General features: G+C 37.4%; 2 protein-coding genes across 3 annotated transcripts in view; one reads left to right on the plus strand and one right to left on the minus strand.

The window, feature by feature from the left end:
- Nucleotides 1-13,080, minus strand: part of LOC126381758 (uncharacterized) — a 60,809-nt gene extending 47,729 nt beyond the window's left edge. For both annotated transcript variants that reach the window (XM_050031229.1, XM_050031228.1), the window contains exon 1: nucleotides 12,876-13,080. The gene's annotated coding sequence lies outside the window, so the exon portion shown is untranslated. The remainder of the gene's footprint in view (nucleotides 1-12,875) is intronic.
- Nucleotides 13,081-18,328: 5,248 nt separating this feature from the next.
- LOC126382278 (odorant receptor 85c-like) overlaps nucleotides 18,329-27,962 on the plus strand; it is a 33,117-nt gene continuing 23,483 nt past the window's right edge. Inside the window, exons 1-6 of the mRNA XM_050032092.1 lie at nucleotides 18,329-18,599; nucleotides 22,658-22,810; nucleotides 25,037-25,219; nucleotides 26,622-26,805; nucleotides 27,423-27,519; nucleotides 27,792-27,893. Coding sequence (XP_049888049.1) covers nucleotides 18,329-18,599; nucleotides 22,658-22,810; nucleotides 25,037-25,219; nucleotides 26,622-26,805; nucleotides 27,423-27,519; nucleotides 27,792-27,893 — 990 coding nt within the window. The remainder of the gene's footprint in view (nucleotides 18,600-22,657; nucleotides 22,811-25,036; nucleotides 25,220-26,621; nucleotides 26,806-27,422; nucleotides 27,520-27,791; nucleotides 27,894-27,962) is intronic.

The raw sequence follows: 27,962 nt of genomic DNA on the forward strand, positions 1-27,962 counted from the left end.
GAACGGGGAGCGTTTAGAAGCGCACGCGCCAGTGGTGACTGCTAAGCCTACATGCTTCGCAATACTCCCTGGACAGAGTAGCTAATGGTGCGTCCCTTGGCATGGTTTCTGTTTACATAGTACTTACACATATTCTAACAATAATGTTCCTAGCTAGGTGGTCTAATTGCTTTATATTATTTAAATGATTTTTTTTATTTTATGTAGTAATATACTACTCTGGGCGCCATCCCACTTGCGTCAGACAGAGTACTGCGGGGCGGAAGGCAAGAGGGAAACCACTGCCCTATTTTTCCCTAAACAAGTAGCATAGAAAATGCTGCACCAAGAGCGTGGCTCTTAAATTGATGATGACGATGAAAGTAATATAAATAATAATTTTCCGGCTCTACAACAATTAGATCAATGGTAGTTTCGTACGTATGTTATGTCAGTGAATCAGGTCAACTTAACATGTATTTTTATTACCTGTGACAGGTCGCAGATTGTGATCACCACCAACCGTCATAAACGTAACGTAATACAAATAAGTTCCTTAACAAAATAAAAAATAATATTATATATCAAATAATTCCATATTGTTAATGAAAACTGTAAGTGTATTCTACATTGTAATGAGAGTTTAAACAACCGTTTCAAAGTCGAAGCAGTATTCTTATTCTATTAGTTCAATCTAGACGGGAATTAAGTGCTATAATTGCTTCTCTGAGAATGTGTAACGGATTTTTCTTTGTTCCAAAAAGTCAATGAAGTCACTGCCTTTATGCAATCAGCCTCTTCACACGCTTTTATTTGGTTACGAGCTGTTTAAAAATAATGTTACTTAATTAATGAATACTTGTTGCATTCTTCATATTCCAGAGGCAATAATTTAATTAATATAAAGCATTCCGAGCTGCGCTCGCGGTAAATATCTGAATAATCTAAAGCGACATGGCAGTTAAGTTAATAAAAAGGTAACTTGCTGATCTAGTAAATAATCAGCATTATCAGTGAGGTCTCACGCACATAGAGCGGCTGTACAGCGGCCACAAAGTCGTTATCATACGACGAAATACTAAACTCTAGCGGTTTCAGCTTTTCGTATGAGAGTGACCGACATTGGTGTGATTATTATCATGATGCCGCGCTTTTTCCCCGCGATCTTATCTGCCGCCAATAAACCGTCCAACATGGAAGTGGTCCGTTAGCATTCTTTTTGCAAACAACTGGCGACGACACGCCTCGATACGCTATTATACCAAATTTTACGCCTATAATTGCAAATTAGATGTAGATAGGTATGTAACACAATAGTAAGCTGCAGTAGGTTAACGATACCCCATTTTCCTTATAAGGTTTCCTGCTTTTTTGGAACGCTAAGTCGGATCTGGTCGTTTAAAATGCTACGTTTTTATACTTATACGCGACTACAGTAAGAATAAGAAGCTGTGAGAAAGTCTTCTTTCAAAGACAAACAATAGTATCTACAAAGATGGCAAAATGTAGGTAACAGGATTATGAAAGTTAGAATATTGCGACCCACATATAGGTAAAGTGTGTATTGTGCGCGTAGCAAGTAACGCGTTGATGTCTAAAGTACGCATGCGCGTTGCGTAGACCGCGCTTCACAGTAAAATTATAAAAAGTTTTAAAGCTTTCTATTTCAACTAAAATCGCTATTTAATACTCTTACTTTCTATAAAATCTCCCCAAGTTTACGTGTCTATTTTTATTGATTCCACAACACAATGATAGAAAGTTTGTGTGCAATTTGGCAATTCCGCATCTAGACTCGAATTAAAAATAAACAAAGATTTCACCAATAAATGCGGAGAACAATGCTCAATTTTATAAATAGTACGAAACTTAAGTATTATTATTTCCGATATTATAATGCACATTTATAATGCGAACTTGAATCTGTGTTTAAGCTATGAACATTTTACCTCGGATGGAATTTCAATACACAGAAGCAGCTATCTACGAGTACATTTCAATTTCAGTAACACTGAACCCCACCTATGTAAGCCTAGGGAGCTAACGGACTCTACCATTTACTAATACAATTTCGAAACTGCTCCAAAAATTCAATTGTACGACAAATTCGTGCTATAGAGAGTGGCGTTCGTCTAAAAAATGTCCAAAAATGAGTTGGCAAAGCGTGACTGTTGAGAACAGCGCGACCGTTGACTGCGTGGATAATGTCGTCTCATTGTCTCCTCTTGAGAACGACTTAGCCTTAGCTCCCAACCGTTCGCAGCCACGGTCACTAGTACCAGGATCACATAGACAAGAGACTATTAATAAGAACTCTTGTCAAAGTTACTTATTAGTAAAGTATTAGTACTTCCATCCTTAGAATACCCAATTCTTAGTAAAGAGAGTAGTGAAATTGTAAACTAAGTAGGTATGTTAATTTACACATAATGTTTATAGACTATAGACGTTTTAAACTTTCATTGGACATGAGATAATAATAAAAAGTTCAATCAACTAACAACAATGTATCTTTAGAAGCTTTTCACGTACTTCCAGACGTAACGTGTACGAGCATTAATAGGTATGTATACACTTTGGTACCATATCACATTAACTTTTTTGACAAATTGAACTGCAAGTCTCACTATATGTCAAATATATTTTAAATATATTTATTAGTGCGACAGAGTCCTAAAGTGGGTACATTATATTGCTCGTGACTGTACCCAGACGTCCTTTACAAAGAAAATATTTGATCGACAGGGTTTTTGTCAAGATTTGAAAGTCGAACAATGTAGGTTGAGCGTATCCTAGTTAGGATAGTGAAGGGCGGAAGCGGGATCAGTGAGGCAATCCCAATAGCAGAGGGAGGGGGGTCCGAGGTCGCCGACCGACGCGCACGACGTCCACACAATTATTATGCAATAAAAAATAAACAACGACTAGACCCAACCGCGGACAGGACTACTTCATCCAACACCGACTGTAAATTCCCCCGCTTAGTGTTATACGTCTTACAGATTTATAACTCACAGCTCCATAAACATTAATCTAAGTTTTTTATTGTCTACCGTTTTGTTTATCGACAGAAACAATGACGGTCACGATGTAAAACTGTTATTAATTGGACTCAATGAATGAAAGCAGACAACGTGTCTTATTCATTCACTACATTTGACAGCTATTTAGCGAACACCGTGTGCTATTTTATCAGCAACACCTGTTTAAAAACTTGTTACACGTTCTAGATATCCGTATCTAATATAGTATTGGCAATAACACTTCGCGACCGCTCGCGGCCGATGCCGCGCCGCGCCGGTGAGACGAAACAAAAGCATAACGGACACCCGTCACCGGTTCCACCTTATTTGCATCTCAAACAAAACAAACACGGCTATTATCTGTTACATCACCGGACTCGGCCCATCAACAAGCATTACGACGATTATCATACGTGATACAGATGTCAATGTCAACATACATCAAACCCGATTTGGCTGTGTAATAATTGTACCTCCGTGCACTTGACCGGATATAAACGCGTTTGAACACAGCTACCGATCTAGCTGAGTGTACCTAATAATGACATAATAATGACTTCAGCGTTGAGCCTCTTTCCTACGTTTTATATTGTTTGCAGATTAAAACATGCGCATCGCTTGTATCTACTACGCAATTCAATAACATTTTCAATAATATCTTAATTATTGTAACGAGCATGCCCATTGAATTTTATGATAGTCGTAGTTGCCTTTAATAGCGAGTTCACTTTAACAAATGCAGTTTGATCTGATCGCACTGCAATATTGGCGTATTTATAACTGCTCAAAGTACATGTATCATCCGACTATTGTAATTTTTTAACAATCAATTACATTTATACACTTTCAAGGGATCTATACTTTATTCTGAAAAGGGCAAATTCCGATAATATCCGAATCCAAAGCGGAATCATTTAAATTAAATTGTACGTACTTCATGACAAATATTTCTCTACGCTTATTACAGTACAGTTAAAATATAGCGTTACGTTGACTTTACTTTTCAAACAAGTATGAAATAACTATTGGGGTAAACGTGTTCTTAAGCGGACATCGTGGCTCGGTAAACATGTATGAGTAATCTGTGTCCTCTTCGCATAGAGCGATTGATAGCAACTGGATAGCGAATTACGATAAGGTATATCGTTTTTGTAGCGTCTGGAAGTGATCAAATAATATTTTTTTTCTACGACTGATGACAAAAAGTTCAAAGCAGAATATTCCTAGTTACTATTGTTGATAAATGTGACAGGTATCACGGTGAGTTTGTAGTGTGAGAAGTTCCGGATGGCTGAAGTCGTCGACTTTCACGGTCTACCTGCTTCGGTCTGAGGACTTCTAAAGTGATAGACATAAGTCCCTAGAATAGGGCGCTTCTAGCTTTAAAGTACAAATATTTTCCATACAGTCTTACTGTACAGTAAGACCGTACGGTCACGAGCATTAATATGTATACACTTTAGTACCATGTCACATTAACTTTTTTAACAAGTTGAACCGTAAGTCTCATTAAATGTCAAATATGATAGTGCGACAGGGTTCTAAAGTAGGTACATGATATTGCTCATGACTGTACAGATACCATAAATAAGGTAGCATTATTATACATGGTCAGAAAGCGTTTGTTGATCGAAATTGATATAACAGTAGTCTTAAAAGACTACATACACATACCATAGAGTTTTGTTGTTTCTGCCAAACTCAAAGGAGATTCAACTTGACTATTGTGAGTCGCTAACGCCAATTGGCAGTCACGTTCACCTGCCGCAGAGCACCCAGCCGATGGAATCCGAGGGCTGAACGTCACGCGTCAATGTACCGACATCGTTCTCATACGCGATGCACCAACGCCTCTCCCGCATGCGCTCACACGAGCGTCACACTACCCTACATATTGTGACACTGATCGCATTGAAACGCACTTAATGCTCATTACTAATAAACACGCACCAGGAAATAGCCGTAATATAAGCTTAAAAGCACAATTTGCATTAACTTCGAAACATTGATACAGCCGATCGAATGGCTTTTAACTTTCTTTGCAAATAAAAGCAAAGGCACTCGCGGTCAAGAATTGCTCCGATAAAAACACCTCGATACTACTGACCCAGTATCGGATTAAAACAGACATGTAAAACTTTTTATGGCCTAATAATGTTTATTGCCTCACCGGAAGTAATGTCGACGCGTGAGGAGTGCGGACTTTCTCGCTTATTCACAATTTTAGTGGGTCGCGGCAGACGTGCGAGCACGGCGCACGCGCAGAACCTGGACCCGCCAGTGGTAAATCCATTGTACTCCACAATGCGCCCCTGCCTCTCCTAACTACGTGATCTAAACTGTCAGTGAAAGTTACATTCGCCAAGTTTTTGTTTCCCTGTGAAACGGTCAAAGCGTTGCTTGTAAACAACCTCTTGTTTTTACAAAGAAGATGTTGCACCTATTTGCTTAATGCGAACAAATAAAGCACCATACGTAACGGGCGACGCCCACGCGCATGCGTTTTGACGTAAGTACTTCACGGGCTCTTATGTCGTCGGCCGAATCGGGCGGAATGTCAAAAATTTCGTCTAACTGTAGTTGCACGAGCGAGGTCGGCTGATGCAAACGATAATGTTCTCGTCGCTTCTTTAAGCGAAGACAACGGAGACAGCACATAAATAAATGCATTAAACATTCATGCACCGGATTTGTACAGTTATACCGTAGGTCTTCCAGTTAGTTAGGACTTAGCATGCGTAAATAGTGAATTTATTTGCGTCGTAAACAATATTTCATTACTCTAGCAGTGACTGCTGGGGAAATTTGATTGGAGTGCTTTCTACAGTTTTACCACCGCCACTGCTCCAACATACTCCACTGACATACTCTTCGGTTATTGTATCCGCACTCTTCGCTAATATCCATTTGCAAAGCAAAGAAGCACGCACGAAGAATATTAGATAGACAGTTTTACTTAAGTTTAGCTGAAAATTATACTGCAAACAAACATGTTTAAATAATATACTTAAACCTGTAAGTAAATAGGTACCTAAATTGAAAATACCACAATAACATACAAATAAAATTAAACGTAATGTTATTATATTATTACGACAACAAGAACGGTAATCATTTTTATTATTATTACTAAACACGAAATAGCAATATAGTAAAAAGCAATCCATCATACTAACGTTGCGGATGCAGTTTTGTTTATCGTAGCGGGAAAATAAACCATTTTTTCCTGTTAGCGGTCCAGTGGCGGGCAAGAGAAGCGTGATTGAATTACACGGTTATTAGATCACATTCGGCGGTGCGCCCGCGCCGCGCACGTGAGCGCCGCACGCCGCCGCTCATCTGAATAACATCTCCGCAAGTAAAAAAGCTCCCCATTGTGCACAAATTTTTGCCGTCATTGCCTCACGATGTTACCGCTCCTCACTAAATGACTGTCCTAATCTAATATTTCCCGGTTTCTGTGTTCATTTATTTTACTAGCTACTTTACACGTAATTTGTATTCGTGTGTGAACGTCCATAAATATTTAAATTACATTCGACCTCTGCACGTAGGTGTCGAACATTACTTCTTCATAAAACAAGGAAAATAAGAAAGGTACATTACATGGCACTTTTTCAAGCAAATATTAATCCCACAACATACTTTCTAACGTTATTTTTGTCTGAAACATGAGCAATTTTCGATCACGTACAAAAGCAAATGAAGGTTTTTGTGCACTTTTATCAAAAGCTGGCGAGTTTAGACCAATTCGGTACAGTAATCGGTACTTACATACATACATACATAAACTCACGCCCGTAATCCCTAATGGGGTGGGCAGAGCCACAAGTAATCAAAGACAACTTGCAGCCACTGTTGATACGAAGTCCAAAGATGGATATGATGAACCTTATGGTGATAAGGGATCAGCCTATCGCCCATAACATTAGTCCATCATGTTAGAGGACACAATCCCAATCACAATCGGTACTTACAATCAATTATGGCGTGAGTGTTCGATACGAGATGTATTATTATTTTATATAACTGTATGTGAGAGGTGTAATGAGCCTCGGCAAAAATCAAATAAAATGCGAGACATTACGGAATCGTACGAGGCTTGTGGGTCGGCGCGGGCGCAGCGCAGAGAGGGCAGTAGGTCGAGGGGAAAGTAGTGGGGCCTATGTACGCGCACGGTGCATACCGGCAATTACACCCAACCACGCCGATACAATATGTCGCTGTCACTAACCGATTTAGAAATCGCATGTCACACCTAATCGCTACCTTGACCATCAGCAAAGATTTAATAAACAAGCGTCGCGAAGATAAGTCTCAGGCACTTTCTTCAAATTTAATAACGCGAACAAGACTTAAATATCGTACCTACAAACGTTAGGTATACTTTTAGGGCAGGCAGGCTTTCAAGGCCCTAGAAAGGAATTTTGCTTTTCGTAGTTTCATAATTATTTAGCATTACATTACCAACCCCCACAATCACTTAGTGCGTAGGTATGTTCTTAAGAATATAATCAGCATAAAAGATTCTACTTAGGTTTTTCTTTTATGATATAATTACGTTTACAATTAAAATGGCATAAAGAGTACGAGTAAAAGAGTAACTTAAAGTATTCTACCACGAACTCAAAACGAGGTAAGTAAAACGATATCGTCGTATATTATTATCTCATTAGTACCTATTAAAAGTGAATTTTTATCTGCGAACTTTGTCATAAAGTATATATGATAATCACATGTAAATATTAACTGACTCTTTACTGGTTTAAAATAAAGACTGACATTAACTAGTCGTTGAATCATGTTCGGTATAATTGTGTATTTAAAGTGTAATTTATGTCCTAGAAACTGACAGGGATCACGTAGTCTGGTATAACGTTATAGATGTATTTATGAGCTTTAGGTTGATAACATATGACTATAAAGCTATGTAAATATATTTGTCTATACGTACACGTATCCTATATATTACATGTCAACAAACGAATAATTGGTTACGATATAGATTTGATGTTTTATGGTACTTACTACCTATTCCATGGAGATTATGAACACGAGTGTATAGGTAGGTACACTAACTATTAAATATATAAAACTTTGATGATTATTCCACTTACAGTATTGTTTATGGTGAGTGTCTATCAAAGATAATGCATAATATTCGTTTCAAAAAGCTTAAGCGGAGCACCACTTTATCGATGACATTCAAAGGTTTAAATACCCTTTATCATTAGAATAACTTTAAACGTGGCAGTGATGGGTAAAGGCGTCATTGCTTAAAAGAGTTTGTTCCGGAACAGAACGTCGAGAGACGACCATAAAAATCGTGTTTCATACTATTGAAGTATATGTTACCTTCATTGGTTTCATTATGTCACAAAATCTTAGCTTTGAGCTTTGAACGGGCAATCGTAATGCAAAAAATGTGGTAGAATGTTGTATTATTTAGTGTCGTATTGTTAGTTATTCGAATAGTCTCACATCGTAAAGAAGAATGTGTGTAAAATATGTGGAAAAAAAGTATGAGAAAAATAATGTGTCAATTTGAAGTGATTTCAGCTTCTTGATGCGATCCCGGAGTTACTAATCGTAGGATCTCATGTCTAAAAAATTGAACATTTTCCTTTGACTTAGAAGATAAAGTGTAATAAGACGTGCTTATTTAATTGACAGAGATTGATAGACCGGGCTAAGATTATGTATGTAAAACTTTAGTAGCACCTACCATAAAAAGCGACACTGGTTACTCCCGCTTGGTACCCGCAATCGCAGAGTGATATTATGACAGCGCTGTCGGCATCTGAACGAATCTGACGACTATTCGCGATAGCTCATCAATCAATCAACTATGATGAACGTGAATAACACAACGAGCAATTAATCTTTTAAACAATTTGTTGGTAAAAACAAACTATGAGAGCGAAGACCTTATTGACGCAAGAACTGGTAGGTCCGGGAAGGGTCATAGAGTCGCCATCTCATCTATCTCTCCATTGATAGATTAAGAAAATTATAGTGACGGATATGCTAATTTTATAGTAGTAAAATGAAACAGAATACGTGTACCCTCATACGGAACAAAAATAGAAAGTATGTGTCTTTCTAGATACTTTTTACGAGTATTTTAAACACTATCTCGATGCCCTTATTCGCAAACCAAATAAAATACAGTGCACGCCGCGATACCATTCAGTAAGTATCCAAATAACTTTTAAAGAATTTCTGAAGATCTTTGCCAGAGTATACAAACGGCATTTAAAAAAAATACATTCGTAAAAAACATTTTGTCACAAAAAGAAGCTCGAACTAATCGCGCGCCATCTTTACGACTACCTCGAAAAAGTATAAAGATTAGAAGACAGATAAGTTTATTTTCTAACATTTAACCTAAAACATTCCGTATTCAATACTATCGATGGTAATCTATAATTGAGTGTAAAGAAAAAAAACCGCGAAGTTGTTAATGCATAATCGCATATTGGGTGATTCATAATCAATTAGGTATTCATATGTGAATTGGGCGGGCCGGGCGGGGCAGGCACACCCGGTCAAGGCCGTGTGCACTTGACGGCAAAATCTCGTAAGGTTACTATACGTATGTGGTTATCATTAACATATTTTTTTCGCTGTCAACATCCGCAGTGGAAGACGGTTACAGTTAGGTCTCTTGAAATGAATTTAAACTTTTTGACTTTTGTGAGATTTTATTTTATTGACACATTACTTTTATAACATTTTTCGGATTGTCGATTGAAAATAGTCTTGTTGTAGGAATCTAGAGTTTAATAAGTGACCTAACCTCGTGTTACATACAATAGTTACTTAATACATAACATAATATGCAAATTTCCTTACTTATAGACTCAGCAATAGAATGTTGGAGCAAGTATACGGTACCAATCCATGGATTCCATGGATTTTGTCCTTTTTTTAAATCTACTGCGTCATCGCGACCCATTCGGCCATTGATCTTGTTTCGCGCTCCTCTTATTATTACCAATTATTCGCGTCCAACAACGCTAAAAACTGGTTAATTTAAAATCTGCGATTTACAGTTTTATTACTCAACTATAGGGACCGCCCGCGATTTTGTATCATAGATCCTAGTGCTATAAAATAGATGTTTTTAGATATTTTTATTATTTTTATAGCACTTTCTGGTGCTTTAAAAAAAAGAGTAAGTATTTTAGAATTTAAGAAAATATTATAATTCCTTAGTCAGCTTACCCCGATAGGCGTGAATTTCTAAGCGTTTTCGTGTTTCTATAAATCCCGTCCGACTATTTCCTTATCTTAGAGAACTCTTATTACATGTACTATATATATAGATGTATTATATAGATGTAAGTATATATCTGTGACAATAGTATGATATAACTAATAGCAATTTCGAACTTCCTTTTTTCTTTATAATTTCCTTACTAACATTTATAACGATTATTCTAAATCCAAATAACACTAAAGTAAATAAGTGTAGTTTCTATTCTATTCTATAAAGTTTACATTAGTTTTTTAACAAGACTTAAGCGTTCTTCCGATAGCATCCACTACTTGGAAGAAATCTATACTTGGTAATTAGGAAGATAAGATCAAAGTGATTATTATAAAAGATATACAATTTTATATTTCATTTTATACTTCCTCTGTATTTTTTTTTATTCAAAAGAGACTAGCGTTTAATTATATAGTACTGGTCCTACTTAACATATAGCAATAAGCAAGCAAATAATATTATGGCGTAACTAAACACTACGCTACAAAAGCTTACAACCTGACTGTTCATTGAAAAGTAATACCTACCGTGATTTTATAAAATTATGTTCGGAATTTCAATAGGGTCTCTACATATTTTCTCCCTACCATAGAGTTTGTTGGAGCTGTTGAAGATGTTCTAAAATTATAGTATAATTATTTTTATTCCACCTCTACCGTTCTACCTTTCACATAATGGAGCATAATAAACGTCAGTCGATTTAGTTGTAACTTCTGAAGTTGAACGTCAATTTTTACAAGCTTTTATTATTTATGCACTCCTACTGCAAGTAATATTCTTTTGAATGGCACGAGAAAAAAGGCGCTTCCATTTGCAATTCTTCGTATTCAAGACTTGTAATTATTCAGGGTAGTAATTTTAAATCCTTTTCTGGCTTAGGTTGCATAAAACTGCAGGACTAGTCTGTAAAGCTGAGGGATATTAAATTTTTAATAACGAGTATCCTGCAGCCACGGCGCCTTAGAACCAGTTTCCAACAAGGCTTAGGCCGGGAATAGTGTGTTTAGTTTCCAATGTCTTTAATCTATCGAAAGCTAATTAATACGCATTAAATGACCATTAGAATAATACAAAGAAATACGTGTATGGCATAGAATAGGACTGGTTTCAAAAGCGTGTCCGTTTTATTTGAAGCCTCCGTTGTAGACCGTAAATCAACTCGATGTCATAACAAGTTTAGATAGGGAATGTGCCCTAGGCCGCGGCAAGATAATATCTAGGTTTAAACAACGAAGCTAGTTATAGAAATAAGTAGATTCAACTCGTGGCTTTATTGTTTCAAATAGTAGTTTAAGTATGGAAGGTCCTCCGAGTACATATTTAAGCGCAGCGCCGGCGCTCCCTGATTTGAAATATAATTGGCAGTCCGTTTAGGTTGGAACAAAAAGCTAGAGACCACAACAGTGGGCGCGAGTATCTCACGCGAGTGCATATAATGGAGGAGGCAGTCTCCGTAATTCAGCCGTAATGACGGCAATCATTTTATCATCTTCGTACCAATGACGTGGGTTTGCCTAGCCATCGCATTGGCTACGTGGGCACCGTGCGAATAAAACTTATGGCATCGGGGGTAATTTAGAAAATGTAAGAGTTACTGCACCAATGCATCGCGGAGGTATCTTAGGGTTCGCCGGCACTCCTCCTTCGTTTACCACGTTTAAACCGTACTTTCTAAGCGGTAGGGTACAAGAGTGTTTTCTCGACGCGACTGTACCGAGTTGAAGGTAGGTTAATCACCCTAAAGGCTAGTATCATTTGCCGTGCTGACCCAGCAAGCCATGTAATTATAGAATTCAACTTTACTAGACATTTTTCAAAGTACTTACTTTTTTTTCAACTACCCACATAAAATGTTTTCCTAAAAATATGTTTCTGAGTAATTATGCATTGTTTTGAATAAATGTAATTCCTATGTTGTCGAGTTTTTACAAAAAATTATCACAATAAATAATAAAGTGTTTCCGTTACATGTCCAAGAATAGTTGTTCTAAGCAAGTTGTTAATTGGAGGTGGTTGACCACTCAGACAATGGCGTTGTCATCGCCATACCCCAGCGAGACTAGAATAAATATTACCCAACGCAAATAATGTATTAAAATATGGTAATCTGCTAAGATATGCGGTAATCTAACATGCATATTAATCATAACATCCTGTCATTACTATCAGTTGATCGGTAGATGTGTTTCTTTTGCTTATAAGCAAACCATAAACTAGATGTATAGTTAAAAAGTAAATTAATTCGATTTAAAAAATAATTTTACTATTATTGTAATTTAATGCACATAATAATCTAAAATTTTCCCATAATATGTATTTAATACATTATAGTTAGTAAAGTTTCAAACCTGATAACTTATGTTGAAAAAGTGTTAATCTACGGTCATAATAAGTTTGCTTTAAGAGTTACCTCGCAAAGGATACAGCGTGAAGTTAGGAAAGTTATAATGCAAAAGTTAGAAAGTTTATTCAAGGTAAACTTTTAAGCTACTTTACCCAAAGTAACTTCATACAATTAGTAATTAATGCATGCATTACAGTACTTGTAAATACTCCTAAACTACTTTTCATAAATTAGAAATAGTTAGCACATAATATACCTGAGTTCTGCTGCAACTTCTTTTACAACTAATTCACGAGAAATGTTCAACAGTTTACACGAAACTGAACCTGGTCCGGATACAGCACAACGCGAGCACTGGAGCCTCACGAGAGGGTGGAGAGTACGGAGGGTGAGGGTGACGAAGACGAGAGTACGAGAGTATCGCGGGCGCCGGCGCGGGCCTGATCGCCGGACAGACAGTCGTCCAGGCGTCTCAAACGGAATGAAATGGTGAAGAAGACGCCGCGGTCTTATATAGACGTGACCGTAACCTGACGCCGGATAACGGGCTCGCGCGGGCGCCGGCTGCGCGCCACTCCCGACTCTACCACGCCGCCGCAAGACTCATACTCGACCCGCTAATAAACCCTTCTCGCTGTAACAGATAGATCGAATTTTCAATAAAGCGCCCCAAGCTGAACACTGCAATTTGCCAACGCTAACGCTCGCAAACCTTAGCTTAGCCTGAACGGGGCGACAGGACAACGGCACTCGGAATGGCATCGGACTGCGCCATCGGTCCCGACCTACACAGGCCCCCGCCTCGTCCTACCACAAGCAACATTAAGGAAATAAGAAACCATCTTAATACCACATAAGTTTACCCGACCACGGTGAATCAAAAAGATGGGTTATGCGATTGACCGCTATTTATAGACGTCCATTACCTTTAAGTTTTAAACCACTTATCAGAATTTAACAAATAACAGTCACTAGAAGCGTCTTGATTAGCCTATGTGATGTTACACTAAATTCAATGTAGCGTCCTCTAGAGGTCATAAACACTTAGACATTAGCTTTTATCTCCAATCTGTCCTCTGAGGATACGATCACGGCTACCTTCATAACATCACTAGATATTGAATAAATATCGACCTATTAAATTTGTTAGGTAAGTATATAAAATAAATAAATTGTCTATTAATTTAAGGAATAATTAATATCTAGTTTTTAAGCTTTAGTGATCAAAAATAAGCTATCTTAATATAATTTACTTAAACGTATAATTCTTTGTTTATAAGTATTTTGGAGAAATATTTTTTTTGTTTCAGACTTCTTAAAGCGCAATTTTACCGAAGTCAGGTTTTAGATTTTTACAACACAAAATATAACTACTTAGGTACCTATTTTAAGGAGAATCTATCCATTCCATCTGATCCAACCCATTGTTTCTTTATTAACCTAATACAATGATACAATACAATGATAGTCTAATACAATGATAGTTTCAAACAAAAGTGTATACTTACTCGTAATTTCATTTCAATTGATATTACGCTATTACCTATTAATGGCGAAACCGTGAGAAGGAACCATCGAAATTCATTTGAAGTTTCAATTTACTATCAGCGTTATGGAGACATGCGAAGTAATTATCGCCACGAGTAAGAAAGGTTGGCGAAAAAACTGAACGCCATAGCGATCGTGAATGAAGTAAGTACCTGCAAATTCCGTAAGTGTAGCGAGACACTCTTTATGTACATAACAGTCCTCGCACACACAAGCAACGTGTGAACGACTAGATGAATAATGCGGAACAAAGCATATCTTTATGTGGGAAACTATTTTCTTTCTAACATCAACTATACATGAAGCCTAATGCGAAACGGATTCAAGTTCCCGCAGAGGAGATGACACTACATACCATACCTACAGCAAACATTGCCAGAAGAAACTACGACTCCTTAAACCTAGGCCAACAACATTTTAATGAAAACGCTACTGTGCAAAGAACACCGTGAACTAATAGGATAATAGAGTAATAGTTTCGTTTCGCGCCGTATCACTTTAATGGCTTTTGCTAGCAATAAAAACAAATGTTAGACAAAGACGAGCTTTTTGATCTCACTTCCTGCGGTTTCCCAAAGGAGGCTTTAAGGCCAACATTGAGACGTCGTAACAACAGTGAAAGTTAATGTGTTGATTCGCATTGCCGCTCATTATCTACGCGATGAAAATCTTAAATTACATTGCACACGGCATCTCTGGCTAGTTTTATTTGAGCAAGATTCAATTACTCGGCGCCCGTGATGTATTGCGCCGCGGGCGTCGGTTTAACAAAATAACATCTTGTCTTTGCAAAGTAATGAGCTTTCGGAGCCAGACAAGAAACAAACCAAGAAAACGCGACACTGAGACGATATGACTTCATGATTTATAACAAACAGGTAGGCCATTTATCTCCCCTTGAGTTACGTGTTAAAAGTAATAAAATGTCATCTAGTGTGTGCAGGTAATGGAGCAATATTTGCAGCTTATAAATAAATTATGCTTGAAGAGATTACTAACTAGATACATCATTGATGTAATTCCCGACAAGCGTTAGCCTGCAGAATAAATTGCAACGACTTGAACACGTATAGCCCCTAGGTTTCATTTTGTTCAGTTTTTATTTACAAATCAGTAACTCAATACATTAATCTTTCTCTCACCTGCTGGTAACTGAATATCTCACTTGGAACACGGTGCGGCTGGAATAAAATTAATGATTAGAACCCCACAATCACATGTCCATTCTGCCAAGTCATTGTCATTCACACAAGAATGCCTAGTCGTGAAACAAAGTAAGTAAGTCACATTAAGAGCGTATCAGTTTTTTGAATTGTGCCGTGGAAGTAATTTTCTGAATGGTTTTAATGTAAGTACACGATGTGGGTTATTGTGCTAATGTTGTGACCACTTAATCCATTACAAAACGAACATTATGGCGAGTGTCATGGCGAGGTCGTGCGCTGGCGCATGATTGCTCGCCGCCCGCCTATCTGTCTGTTTCACTTCGTTTTCGCACCTATTATTTGCAGTTGATTCGGAAGTTTTTGCCTCTGCTGCCACTCGACCGCTCATCGATATAATAGATCTGGGTCGCTCTCCGAACGCTGATAATACTTAGCACTTTTACTTCGCTTATAAGTAGTTGCAGATTATTAATTTCTACATCAGAAAGCACGTTCCGTCAATAACACCCGCCGTCATACCGCCCAAAATTCGATGGAGTGACGTGCCGACATCGCTGACTTGATTAAATCTGCTAATTGAATTACATTAACACCTGCGAGATGAGACACGAAAAATGATTCTATGTACTTATCTGCTATTTCGATCACGATGTAATTGAAACTCGCGCGGCTAAAACATTTGCGACAACTCTCAGAGAGAGAAAAATGAACGGCTTATGCTCATGAGCAGTTATGATGATGACAAGTGCATGGGCGTTGCAAGCGCTGGAGGACGGCGGCGCGGCGCGTGCGCAGCCTAATCGTCGCGTAACGGTGGAGAACTGTAAAGCCCGCCACGGCGCTCGGGCCGCGTGCTAAATTTGGCGAAACACCGCGCTCTCTACCAGAAAAATCTTAAATCACTCTAATTCGTGTCGATGGCCGCCTATTAAGTAAAAAGGAAAATTAAAACAAAAAGAAATACTTACAACAAAGATACCCGCGGCTATTGAAAAGCGATCAAGTGCATGGACTTTCATTGTGCTTTTTTGTTGGAAGCATAACAAAACAGTTCAGATTATCACTGGCATTTTTCATAACTCAATGGAGTGTGGCCGTTCCAAAGCTACAACAAACACAATGGTGGTTCTCACATGGTTACAATAAAAACACGTATTCGTGTAATTAGTAGGCAGTGATTGTAAACAAGCGACGTATGTCCGGCGCAATGTAGCTAACAAGTTAAGGCGACGACACACCAGAACATATTTTCTTCTGCCAGGCCCATAAATGGGCTTTACCCAAAGAAGCTAAGTTTTAACAGCCTTATTTCGCTATGATACCATGGTACGTATATTCATACATACCACGGTTGCACCACTAACAAAATGTATGCAGTAATGAAGGACACCCCACCTAGTTGCCAACCAATTTGTTGACGACAACCGAGTCCCGATTATTTTCGTGCTGATGGTGCGCAACCATGGTGTTCTGGTGAGACATAGCCCTAAAATCCATTCATAACCGCTAAGTTAGACATGTTTATTTACCGGAGGGGGTATGGAGCATACGTTGCTCCACTGCGGAGTGGTGGAGCTATTTTATGGCTAATAGACCGGGACCAACAGCTTAGCGTGCCTTCCGAAGCACGGAATCATCTTACTTTCTCGGACAATCAGGTGATTCAAGCCTGTAATGTTCTTACTAAACAAGGGACATTCTCACAAAGTGATTTCGACAATGTCCCCATCGGGAATCGAACCCGGACCTCCAGATTCTGAGGCCATCACTACTAGTTCAAGAAGGCTGTTCATTTAACCTGACTAAAAGTAATATTAATTGAAATGGAGATCTTAATACATATTTGACGTCGACCCATATCGTATGAAATTCATTTCTTGTCGACTTCGCGGAGTGTTAAAGTTTTACAGTCGGAGCTGATTGTATCCTTAGCTGCTCATCTCGGACCGCGTTTTATATGCATTGTTGGCACCTACACTTAATCTTAGTGAATAGAGTTGTAAAGTAACTAGCAGTAAAATTACACCAATGTGCATGTACTTTAGTAATGAACATGCAAGCCGCGTGTGAAAGACGCACGTCCACTCAACCTGCAATAAACAGCTGCAATGCTATCGCTACATTTGATCAAACACCAATCTGTATATCAATTGTCCATCACTAAATAGGACACTATAGAATTTAAAAGGTACAGCTTTTATAAATGGATTTCTACTACTTACCCATTGTAAACGATCAAGAATGTTAACCTTATTTTGATTTAATTTCGAATAGTAATTCTTTCAACATATTCAAACGCAAACTAGCTCAGCATATTTCACAAAATAAATAAATGACTATGTGGTTTTTGTGATGTTTTTCGCGCGGTGGTTTCTGATCTAAGCAGTTATACCTATTGAGCGAAATCTATTTAGTATGGCGGTGCGTACGACACTGCATAAATAACTTAGTTATTAAGTTAAATTATAAGTTCTCTTCTCATGTAAGTGACTGTATGTCTTTTTTTGAGAATAAAGTATCTTTAAACCGAATCTCTCTGTGATTTTAAAGAACGGTTTAAGCAATTGACACATTAAATAAGTTTTAATGCTTTGAAGAGATCTTGAAGACTTATAAACTCTAACAACTAGATCTTCTCAGACCCCCAAAGAAAAACAGTAGATCAACATATTTTCTGCAATCAGTACCGATTGGATATCCAGTAGGTACCATATTATATTTAATTCCCTTAACCAGATTTCATTAAAAACGGCCTCGAAAACTTTAATTCTTATTAAAACATTTAAAAACAGCCATTAGTTTGTACGTCAGTTTTATTCCCTTCGAGTTGTAAGTATAGGGTGTAAAGCAGTTAGTCAGTTCTTGTCAGTTAGACATCTGAGTTATAAAGTTTTCCATTTAAAATTCATGTGGTCCGCCCTTTTAGCACTGGATTTGTTAAGTTGTCGGTATATATATATTGATGTGGTTTCATTTATGGTTATTTGAAGCGATCATGTCGGGATCAGGGCTAGAGCAAGCGGAGAGAGAGATTGATAAGTCTTTGCGTTTAGGTAAATTTTGTATGCGCTTCATAGGGTTGTCGTTTAACCCGGCGAATAATGCATCGGAATTCATGCAGCAAAAGGTGATGCTGGTTCTGTCTGTACTGGGCATCTGCTACCACGTGTTCAGTGAAATCGTGTACATTGGCCTCACGTTGTCCAATTCGCCACGGGTGGAGGACGTCGTTCCGCTGTTCCACACTTTTGGCTACGGAGCGCTCAGTGAGTATCTACAATTTACCGCAATTCGCTATTTTTAAATACAAAATTTTACTTTTGTTGACAGTCGTCAAAAGACAATCGTCTTTTGTTGTTTTACCAAGGTAGTTATTTAAAAAGATAAAGAAAGAGAGACAATATTTATTAACAAAATTTACAAAAAGTGGCTACTATAAAAAGTGTCAGGCATCTCATAAGTTTACGTAAGTACTTAAAAAAAACATATTTGTGCTTGATGGGTGGACTATATGCATATCCCCTCCCCCTACAGTTGATCGAGAAGAGACCTGCGCCGGCAGTGGGATGTATATTAAGGTATTTACTTGTAAATGTATATATAGGGTATTTACTTATAAATGTATATACTTACAAATATATAAATATAGTTACATATAATATTGTATAAACACAAAGGGCATTGAACATTTCACTATGGAGGCTGGCATAGCCTGGTGGCGCCACCTAGCGGATTTTTTAAAACTGCGGCGCACGATGAAACCTGTGCATATCGATAGGGGGCACTTTTCTGAACAAAAAAGCTTTAATGAACCTATGCTCTAAAGCGTCACGTTTTCAAGATATTTAGCTTGAAAGTTCCGAAAAGTGTTGTATGAACAAATCGATTTTACTTTTATATGCAATTGGAATATAGTGACTAAGTGATTATGCATGGAATATTAGTGTTTAATATACCACATATTTACTTTATTGAAAAATAGAAAATAGGTAAAATAAATATCTATAACTTACTTTTATGTGTAACTTAAAAGAAATCCAGAAACGCGTCGTGAGATGTACAGCTCATGACTTATTCTCGTGGTAATCACGCTCAAAGTTATTTGCTATGATTGTCTAACAATTTCACACTTTTTGAGTTTTTATGTTTATTCAATGAAAGGCAGCTTAAATGTCTAATCACAGTGAAAGCAGGTGGGGTGTGAAAATTCGCTTTTAGGACTACTTTACTTTACAGCAGTGTATGGAACATACCTAGTTCGTATAGACACACCAACGGGGTGTGTGCCTTCAATGCAACGGGATCTTAAGCTGTTTAGTTCATAACAATCATATTACATGAACACATTGTTCAATTATTCATCGATTTTCTTAGTTGTGTTTTTATAAGTATGAAATAAAACATCGTAAAAGTAGTCATATAGTTATTTATATTTTGCTTAAAATGAAATCAACACTAATTGTTATTGAATACATACAGTGTATATACTTATAACAAATAGGCTTTTTTTATACAAATTCGTACCTATTAGGATAATGAATATCAGTCTTCTTGAATAATCAATCTTCTTCTTCATCAGAAATAATAACTTGATCTAAAAAGGCAGCAGGGGGTTGAATTTCTTGGTGCCGAGCCCATCCCATATACCAAACTATGCACATGACATGAGCACAGCACCCGAATGTCCGTTTTCCAACTATACAGCTGCAATAGTGACCGACAAGTTTATTTCTGTTTTTCAAACTATTATTTAGCAAGATATATACAAAATAAATTCTGTTGCTCTGGTGCCTCGAGAGTATTTTAGCTCTTGTCAGCCAAGGATCACAAACTACTATGTTGTATTGATTTAAATTATAGTCAACTTCAAAATCTTCATACACTTCAATGAAAAACGTTCCGTTTTCTTTTAGGTGTTCGCCATAGTAGCTTCTTGCCTGCGTCACTTGATACGGCCCCAGAGACATTATCAACAGATCCTCATATGATAAGATGGGAAACTGTTGAAAGTCTTCACTTGAGTTCATAGCTTGGAAAGCGGCTCTGCGTTGATTTAAATTGTTTTGTATTACAAACTCGCACAGATAGTTTGGGGCGTCGTGCTTAAGGTATATATCGTTGATTATTTCATTTACGAGTGGGTGATCTGTCACCCGTTTTCCGAAGGCATTTATTAGGGCGCAAGCAATCCTCACTTCCTCTTTTAAATGTGGCATATTCGGTATTGCGTAGTTAGCTGGAAACGATAAGAATACTGTTCCATCAATAATGAAGTAAGTACGTCACATTTAGACTGCGTTTCCACCAGTAACATGCTAGATGCTACGTTGCATACCCTACAATCGGGTTCATTGTGCCAATCAGAATCAGACCCAATTATATGATTGGTGGATATTAAACCTAGCAACGTAGCACATGTCAGATGAAAAAACAGCCTTACCGTTGTGGTTGCATTAATATGAACTGATTACTCTCTACTGTTACAAAAAATGCAAATATCATTTATTATACATAATTAAGTGGTAATAGTTGGCTATAAAATCTATTGAAAGCGTAAGTCTGGTACACAAGTGATACGCTTGGCGTAAGAGCTATCTCTGGCTAATTATAATAGAGATAAGTTGACGACTTTCTGTTAAAAATGTTTTGCGTTGATTACACTCCGTCTAAGACGCTACATAATGAGAGCTTCGATAAAGTAGGATATATATTATTTTCATACACGAATTTTTTTTCATATGACATTTCGATTATGAAAAGCACGATTGAGAAACGAGCCGAATTATACATTGTCATTTTATGTATTATACTGACCAGGGACTATAATATAGATACCAGATACACTGCATACTGAGATTTTTAATTTTTGCAATGTTCAAATAAGATTACTTAGCTCTCGATCGTCAAATAAGTGGCGAGCATAATTCAGGATGTTGGGGTGCCTACCAATATAATCTTCAGTTGTCAAGTAAGACTATATAGGACGCCGAGATCTTCGGCGCGGGCCACGAACAGTGCTTACACCACAACAAAAAACATTGCTTGGCACCAACATGACTGGACATCTTGCCAAGACAACAACAACAAATTCAACAATAACACTAACAAAGTCAACAAAAATACTAACAAACTCAAGAGGAATATTAACAAACTCAACAGTGGTAACAAATACAACAGAATGAACAGGATAGAGTCTCAGAACAGAGAAAAGCGCGTGCGCACGTTGAAGATGAAAGTGGCAAACTGACTGAAAGTTCACCCGGCTGCCAATCGTCCTATTGTATTTATTGTATGATGTTGTCTCACTCACACTTATTGTATGGCTATTCGCTATCCTTGTTGATTCCGCCGAAATAATAGAAATTCGTGCAACTTTAAACAAAGGACCTCGATTTTCGTAGTTCCTGGAATTAAACGAGAAAGCAAAATGGCAGTTAATAAGTACACCATTTTGTTTCTCTTACACAGATTTCTTAAACTTCGAGAATTCTGCTTTTTAACGAGTACTAATGATGCCGCACTAAACGCATTGCGTTTATAAAAATGTAAACTTTATTTTATATTTCATTAGATCCTATCGTTGTGTCAAGTAAAATCAAGTTAAGGAGTAAATGACGCCTATATCATACATAACACAAACTGATAAACTCAGTTTGCAATTAGTAACCTTAGATAAGGTGTGCACAGTTAAGTACCTATGTACTTCCTATATAATGTAGCAAAGACAAAAACCATTAATGTTGTTGCAAGTATTTATTAATTTCATTTTTTCAATAAGATAAATATGTTGTATATTAAATAATGTTTCATGTATAATCAATCACTTTGTCACTATATTACGATTGTATATAGATAAATAGTAAAATCGATTCATCCAACTTTCAAGCTAGATATCTTGAAAACGTGACACTTTAGAGCATAGGTCCATTAAAGCTTTTTTGTTCAACACAAGTGTCCCCTATCGATTTGCACAGGTTTCATCGTGCGCCGCAGTTTTAAAAAATCCGCTAGGTGGCGCCACTGAGATATGCCAGAAAGGTTCATAGCCCTTTACGTTGTTTGTGTTTATAAAATATACTGAGGTGATCCATATGATACTTCACGTAGGTACGTCGAGTGTTGCCTCTGGCGTTCATATCTTCTAATTACCAACTAGCTGTGCTTTTTTGTTATTAATATCTTTATTTAGCTTTGGGATTTTTATCCTATTGGATATGCCAATCCCAAAATAATGCTAGCTGTGCTGTTGTAGTGACATCTCCGTGACAAACAGGATAACGCTAGGGATGATGACACAGACACACAATTTCTTGTTCTTCCTAAGGTATTGCAAAGGTGTTCGTACTTTGGTACAAGAAGGACGTGTTCAGCCAACTGATCAAGGAGTTGGCGGTAATCTGGCCGGTCCCGCCGCTGGATGAAGACGCGCAACTCATCAAGAACAAGAGCCTGGCCGCGTTGAGCATCACCCAACGATGTAAGTTCATTCTTTGGTACAAGAAGGACGTGTTCTCGCAACTCATCAGGTAGTTGGCGGTAATCTGGCCGGTCCCACCGCTAGATAGTGACGCGCAACTCATCAAGAACAAGAGCCTCGCCACGTTGAGGATCACCCAACGGTGTAAGTTTGTTCTCTAGTACAAGAAGAACGTGTTAAGCTAGCTCATCAAGGAGTTGACGGTACTTCACGTATCCATCTAAACCTCCGGAAATGTTGAGTTTTCAACCCGCCTAAGTCTTCCGATTTGCTTTACCTATACGCCTACACCCGCGCCCGGCTTGGTTGTAACTTTGTAACAATGATAAACCCATAGTGGCTGGCATAAAATACTAATAAAAAGCAAAATTATCTTCGTTTATAATGTATTTTATAAATAAAGCAGGTTCATGATCAGTCGTAAACTTTATCTTAAATTACGGTATACACTCAGTTAAAGTAAATTCTTCTATCGTGTGGGTTGGTGGTGGATTACCAACCCTATCAACCCTGGTGTCAGGGTTACTATTGAGCCGACGAAGACCCCTGACATGGCTCATGTAACGACTGATAACTTACATCAGTAAGTAGTAACCGGGACCAACTGCTTAACGTGCCTTCCAAACACGATCATCTTACTTTCGGACAATCAGGTGATCTACCTGTAATGTCCTAACCAAACTAGGGATTACAAAGTGATATGTCCTCACCGGAATTCGAACGCGGACCTCCGGATCGTGAGCCCAACACTCTACCACTGGACCAAGGACGCCGCAATTTTCAAATTTTGAGAGTGCCTATCCAACAGTAGTGTATCTATTTATTACCCGTTATTGAGTCAGAAAACTCTTTCATCTCCTCAGGAACTGCATTTTACCAGTAACCATACTAATAAGAAATATAAAACGCAATAACAAGCTTTTCTACTCGAGGCGGATCTAACTCAAAGACTCCTTAAGTAATCTAAAACATTTCTCCGTTTGGTCCAAAAAACAGACAAGGAAACTATTTAAAATCCATTCGAATCAATCTGATTTAATCGTTCTTTATGAATATTATCTATCGTCCTAATCCAAATACATATAAATTTAAAATAACGCATATTAAATACCGGTAGCGCACCGGATTTCCATCTTGATTGAAATATTTTTATTTTTTAATGATTGATATTTGTGCTAAAAAATAAAACATGTATATTAGTGACCTACATAGCGGATTAAGTTTTATTGACGTCAATCTGCTCTCCTGTTATAATAGGATCGACATCTTACCTTCAAAGATGATTATAATTATTATGCTGAGTCCAGAACTGAAGGGCCAGCCGTTACCTAAAACACACCTGTGGGTGGCGTTGATGTAAATGGTAGTGTGTGGGTGAGTATGCCAATAATGTCACGAACGCAAAACACACAAGACGTGCTCTACAAGCCACAGATCCAAGCCAAACATCTCATGTTAAACAAATGTTTGTCCAATCGAGAACCGAATTCATCAATTCTAAAATATACATGCATAACGTAGACTATAGGCTATAATAAAATAGGTACCGGCTTTTGATAGAAAAAAAAGAAACGTTATGTCGTAATATATAAAAATAAAAGATACTTACGTCTTTTCCTCCGTATAGACCTAGAATTTTCGTGCTTACCTTTTTTTGGCTTCAGTCGTTTATACTTTACGAGCCATGGTAGCCCAGTTGGTGGAACGCTTGTCTCTCACTTTGAGGTTGCAGGTTTGATTCCAGCACATGCCTTTGATGACAAATGATTGTCGAATTCGATTTCGAATTCATGTTTGGATCATAAATGATTATCACGTGCTCACCGGTGAAGAAAAACATCGTGAGGAAACCCACATTCCCGAGATTGTATTTTCGGAGGTATGTGACCTAACCTGAATTGGGCTTGTTTTTCCTTCGCGGGTTGAGAGGTCAGACAGGCAGTAGCTTCTGTAAAAAACCGGACCTATCAAATATTCAGGTTAGGTAAACGGACCCTGTGAAAAACGCGATAGTGCTAGGAGGATGATGAGTCCTTTACGCTTTCATCATCATAATTCAACCCTCTAGCATATGTCTCCGTCCTTTAAGTAATAATAATTATTATTAAAGTTTACCCTTGCTTTCATGATCCTTTTCTTAATGTGACTTATTTTAGACGCATTAATGATACATGAAGGCATTAAAAAACCCCGTGGCCGTAATTCAAAAACCCCTTTTTGTTGTAGGGTACTTCGCAATAAACATAATAGGGGTATGGTTCTACAACCTGACTCCAATCGCGATATACTTCTACCAGCGGTTCCAGGGTATGGAGGCTGTCATCGGCTACGTCTGGGTCTCCTGGTACCCCTTCGACAAGCACGAGCCGATTGCTCACGTCGCTGTTTATATCTTTGAGATATTTGCTGGTAAGTATATTGGATCTTCAAAATCTTTTAACAGTAAAGAAATATAATATTCATTTTTTGAGCCAATCAAGACAAACCACCTTAAAAAAAAGTACTTATTGCGTTTTGTGTGTGTTGGTATCTTATAGCGATAAAGGTGTGAGCAACTGAAAGGTTCGATTATGGATTTGTTTCTATATTTTTGAAAAAGTAATCAAAAAAAAAAGTGTTATTACATTTAACATGCCTATTTACATAATATTATTCGAAAATAATATACAGAATGAATAGGAGTACTTTGTGGCGTCACACAATTAGCGTTAAGTTAGTTATAAGTTAATGTAACGTTAATAGGATATATAAAGCGCATCTCTATTCTTTATTATTCTATATATGAATATGAATATCCGTGTTCGTCCCTAAAATCCATATTTTATTTAAATTCCGATACCAACAGACACTAAAACTTTAAGACTATTGTAAACGCTGCTATTTCAATAAGTACTACTATACTTACTTATAACAATATTTCCGCCAATTAATCTCGTTAGCAATATAAATGAAATCCTTTGAAATCTTTGACCTAAAGTCGTGCTAGAACTTTCCACGGTTCTCTCAAGAAGGGTTATGACTTAGCCTCGTTTTGAGGTCATTATCATATCACCTCTGGGACGTCAGTTGTAAAGTATATTATTACGTAGCAATTATAACTAAGTTGCCCGTCAATTACAGATAGAAATGTTTATATCGAAGTTTGTTTTATCGACATATAAATGCTGATGTGAAAGTCTTTCTTTTCTGATTGTATAGAATTATCACAACACGTCTGATTATCTGATTGAGTTCAGAGTTTTAGGTTAGTCAAATGTAGTTAGGCAGCAATTAATCTAGTTTAAATGTTTGATTGTACGGCGCATGAGTCTACAGTAGTGAGAGTAATCACGATTGCATGATGAACTCAAAACAAATAGCTCATTTTGTTGTTACAATGTCAATATGAGGTGTTATTCCGTGTTAATGGCTACAATCATTGTGATTCTATTTATAGCAAGTACTTAAAGAGAAATTCAGCGTTCGTAGCGTTCAAGTGAGTAATATTTACCAAATAAAATATAAAAATTTAGGAAATAACGATCAAATATTCCAAACACTGTTGTTTGTAAATATCTATGCCAATGTTCTAGCAAATAAACGTTACTATGTCTATATGTATGAAGATTTTGATAACATTGGAAGAACGGAACGTACTTAGTAGGATGTGATAGGTGATAGGAATTTATTGAAATAGAGAATAAGCATATTGTGTATATAGGAAATAAAGGCGCCTTAGGGCTATTTACGAGCCCATATATTATATATCAACTAGGAATACCCATCTTAAAAAATTGCTCTGGACTGTGGAGGTAAACTCCAACTTATGCAGGTCAGACTTGCGTGTGGATAATGATCTGCACGGACCTACTGTTCTGCACGATGGCGAGCCACATCGTCCTACTACTGCGGCTGCTGCATCGGAGGCTGGAATCCATTGCCGTTGTTGACCAGCCCGAAGACCGTTACTACTATGACATTATCGAGAATATCAAGTTGCATCAGCGACTTATTAGGTAGGCACCTAGAGGTTCGTGATGCTCTACGGTAGATACCAGCTTTAAATTCGGCTTCTTTTTCTGTCTTTAGGTCTTCTTTTTCTGTCGTAACTTATAGATGTTTTATTTTTCATTTTATTTCAATTATTATTCTTCTTTTTAATTTATTAACTTTATTTTGTACCTATTTCTTATTAATATTATAATCAGTGTTGTGTGCGTCTATAATTGGCAGATATACCTGAACTTTTCCTATATGTATTTTATTTTGTGTGTTTGTGTATGTACTACTGTTGATGTACCATAATAAATAAATATGTTACTATTTGGTTATAGTTACCATGATCCCTTACATGACTCCCATACTTATTTAAATAGTAGCTGGGACAACGACCTAACTTGTCTTATGACTAAAATCCGGGTTTCAGACAAACTCCACCCTGTCCTGCCCTGAAATACTCCCGGGATCGCATCGCAAAGATTTCCCCACGCTATCTTGTTTTGTTGAAAGGCATTTTTCTTTGTATAAGAATACATGAATGTCATATCTCGTAAAATTTAGGCAGGAAACAATCTTGCGAACAAGATAAATTTGGAATTGAGAATGAAGATTTTTATTGTTATAACGTTTTCAGATACTGCAACGATTTGGAAGAAGCATTCGCTTTATCAAATTTGGTCAACTACGTACTCAGCTCCGTAAATATCTGCTGCGTCGTATTTGTTATCGTGGTTTGTACATTTGATAACTTTTATAGCTGAGTAAAATACTTCTGAAAACAACCAGTGACCTGATGACGATGTCCTCTTCTTCACCGTGTCCGACAATACCGCCTCCTTAAAATTTCTTAGTCCAGGTTATAGGCTCTGATGTGACGCAAAAAATATCCCGAAAAAAATGTGTTAACATGAATACACCATGGAAGTAAGAAACATCTGTTTGTCGTATAAAGACATCAAAGACATAAAAATTTGTAAGTACTTACTGTGTTTCTTTATTTCAGCTCTTGGAACCGTTTTTGGCGATAAGCAATAAATTGTTCCTATCATCGGCCCTCATTCAAATCGGAATGATATGTTGGTATGGAGACGACATCTTACACGCGGTGCGTAATACCCTTCCACTTCAGCACTTCAACCTCGTTACGCTGAGATTTCCAGACAATAGTTAAAAA

This window comes from Pectinophora gossypiella, chromosome 3, assembly GCF_024362695.1.
Source record: "Pectinophora gossypiella chromosome 3, ilPecGoss1.1, whole genome shotgun sequence".
NCBI classification, from domain to species: domain Eukaryota; kingdom Metazoa; phylum Arthropoda; class Insecta; order Lepidoptera; family Gelechiidae; genus Pectinophora; species Pectinophora gossypiella.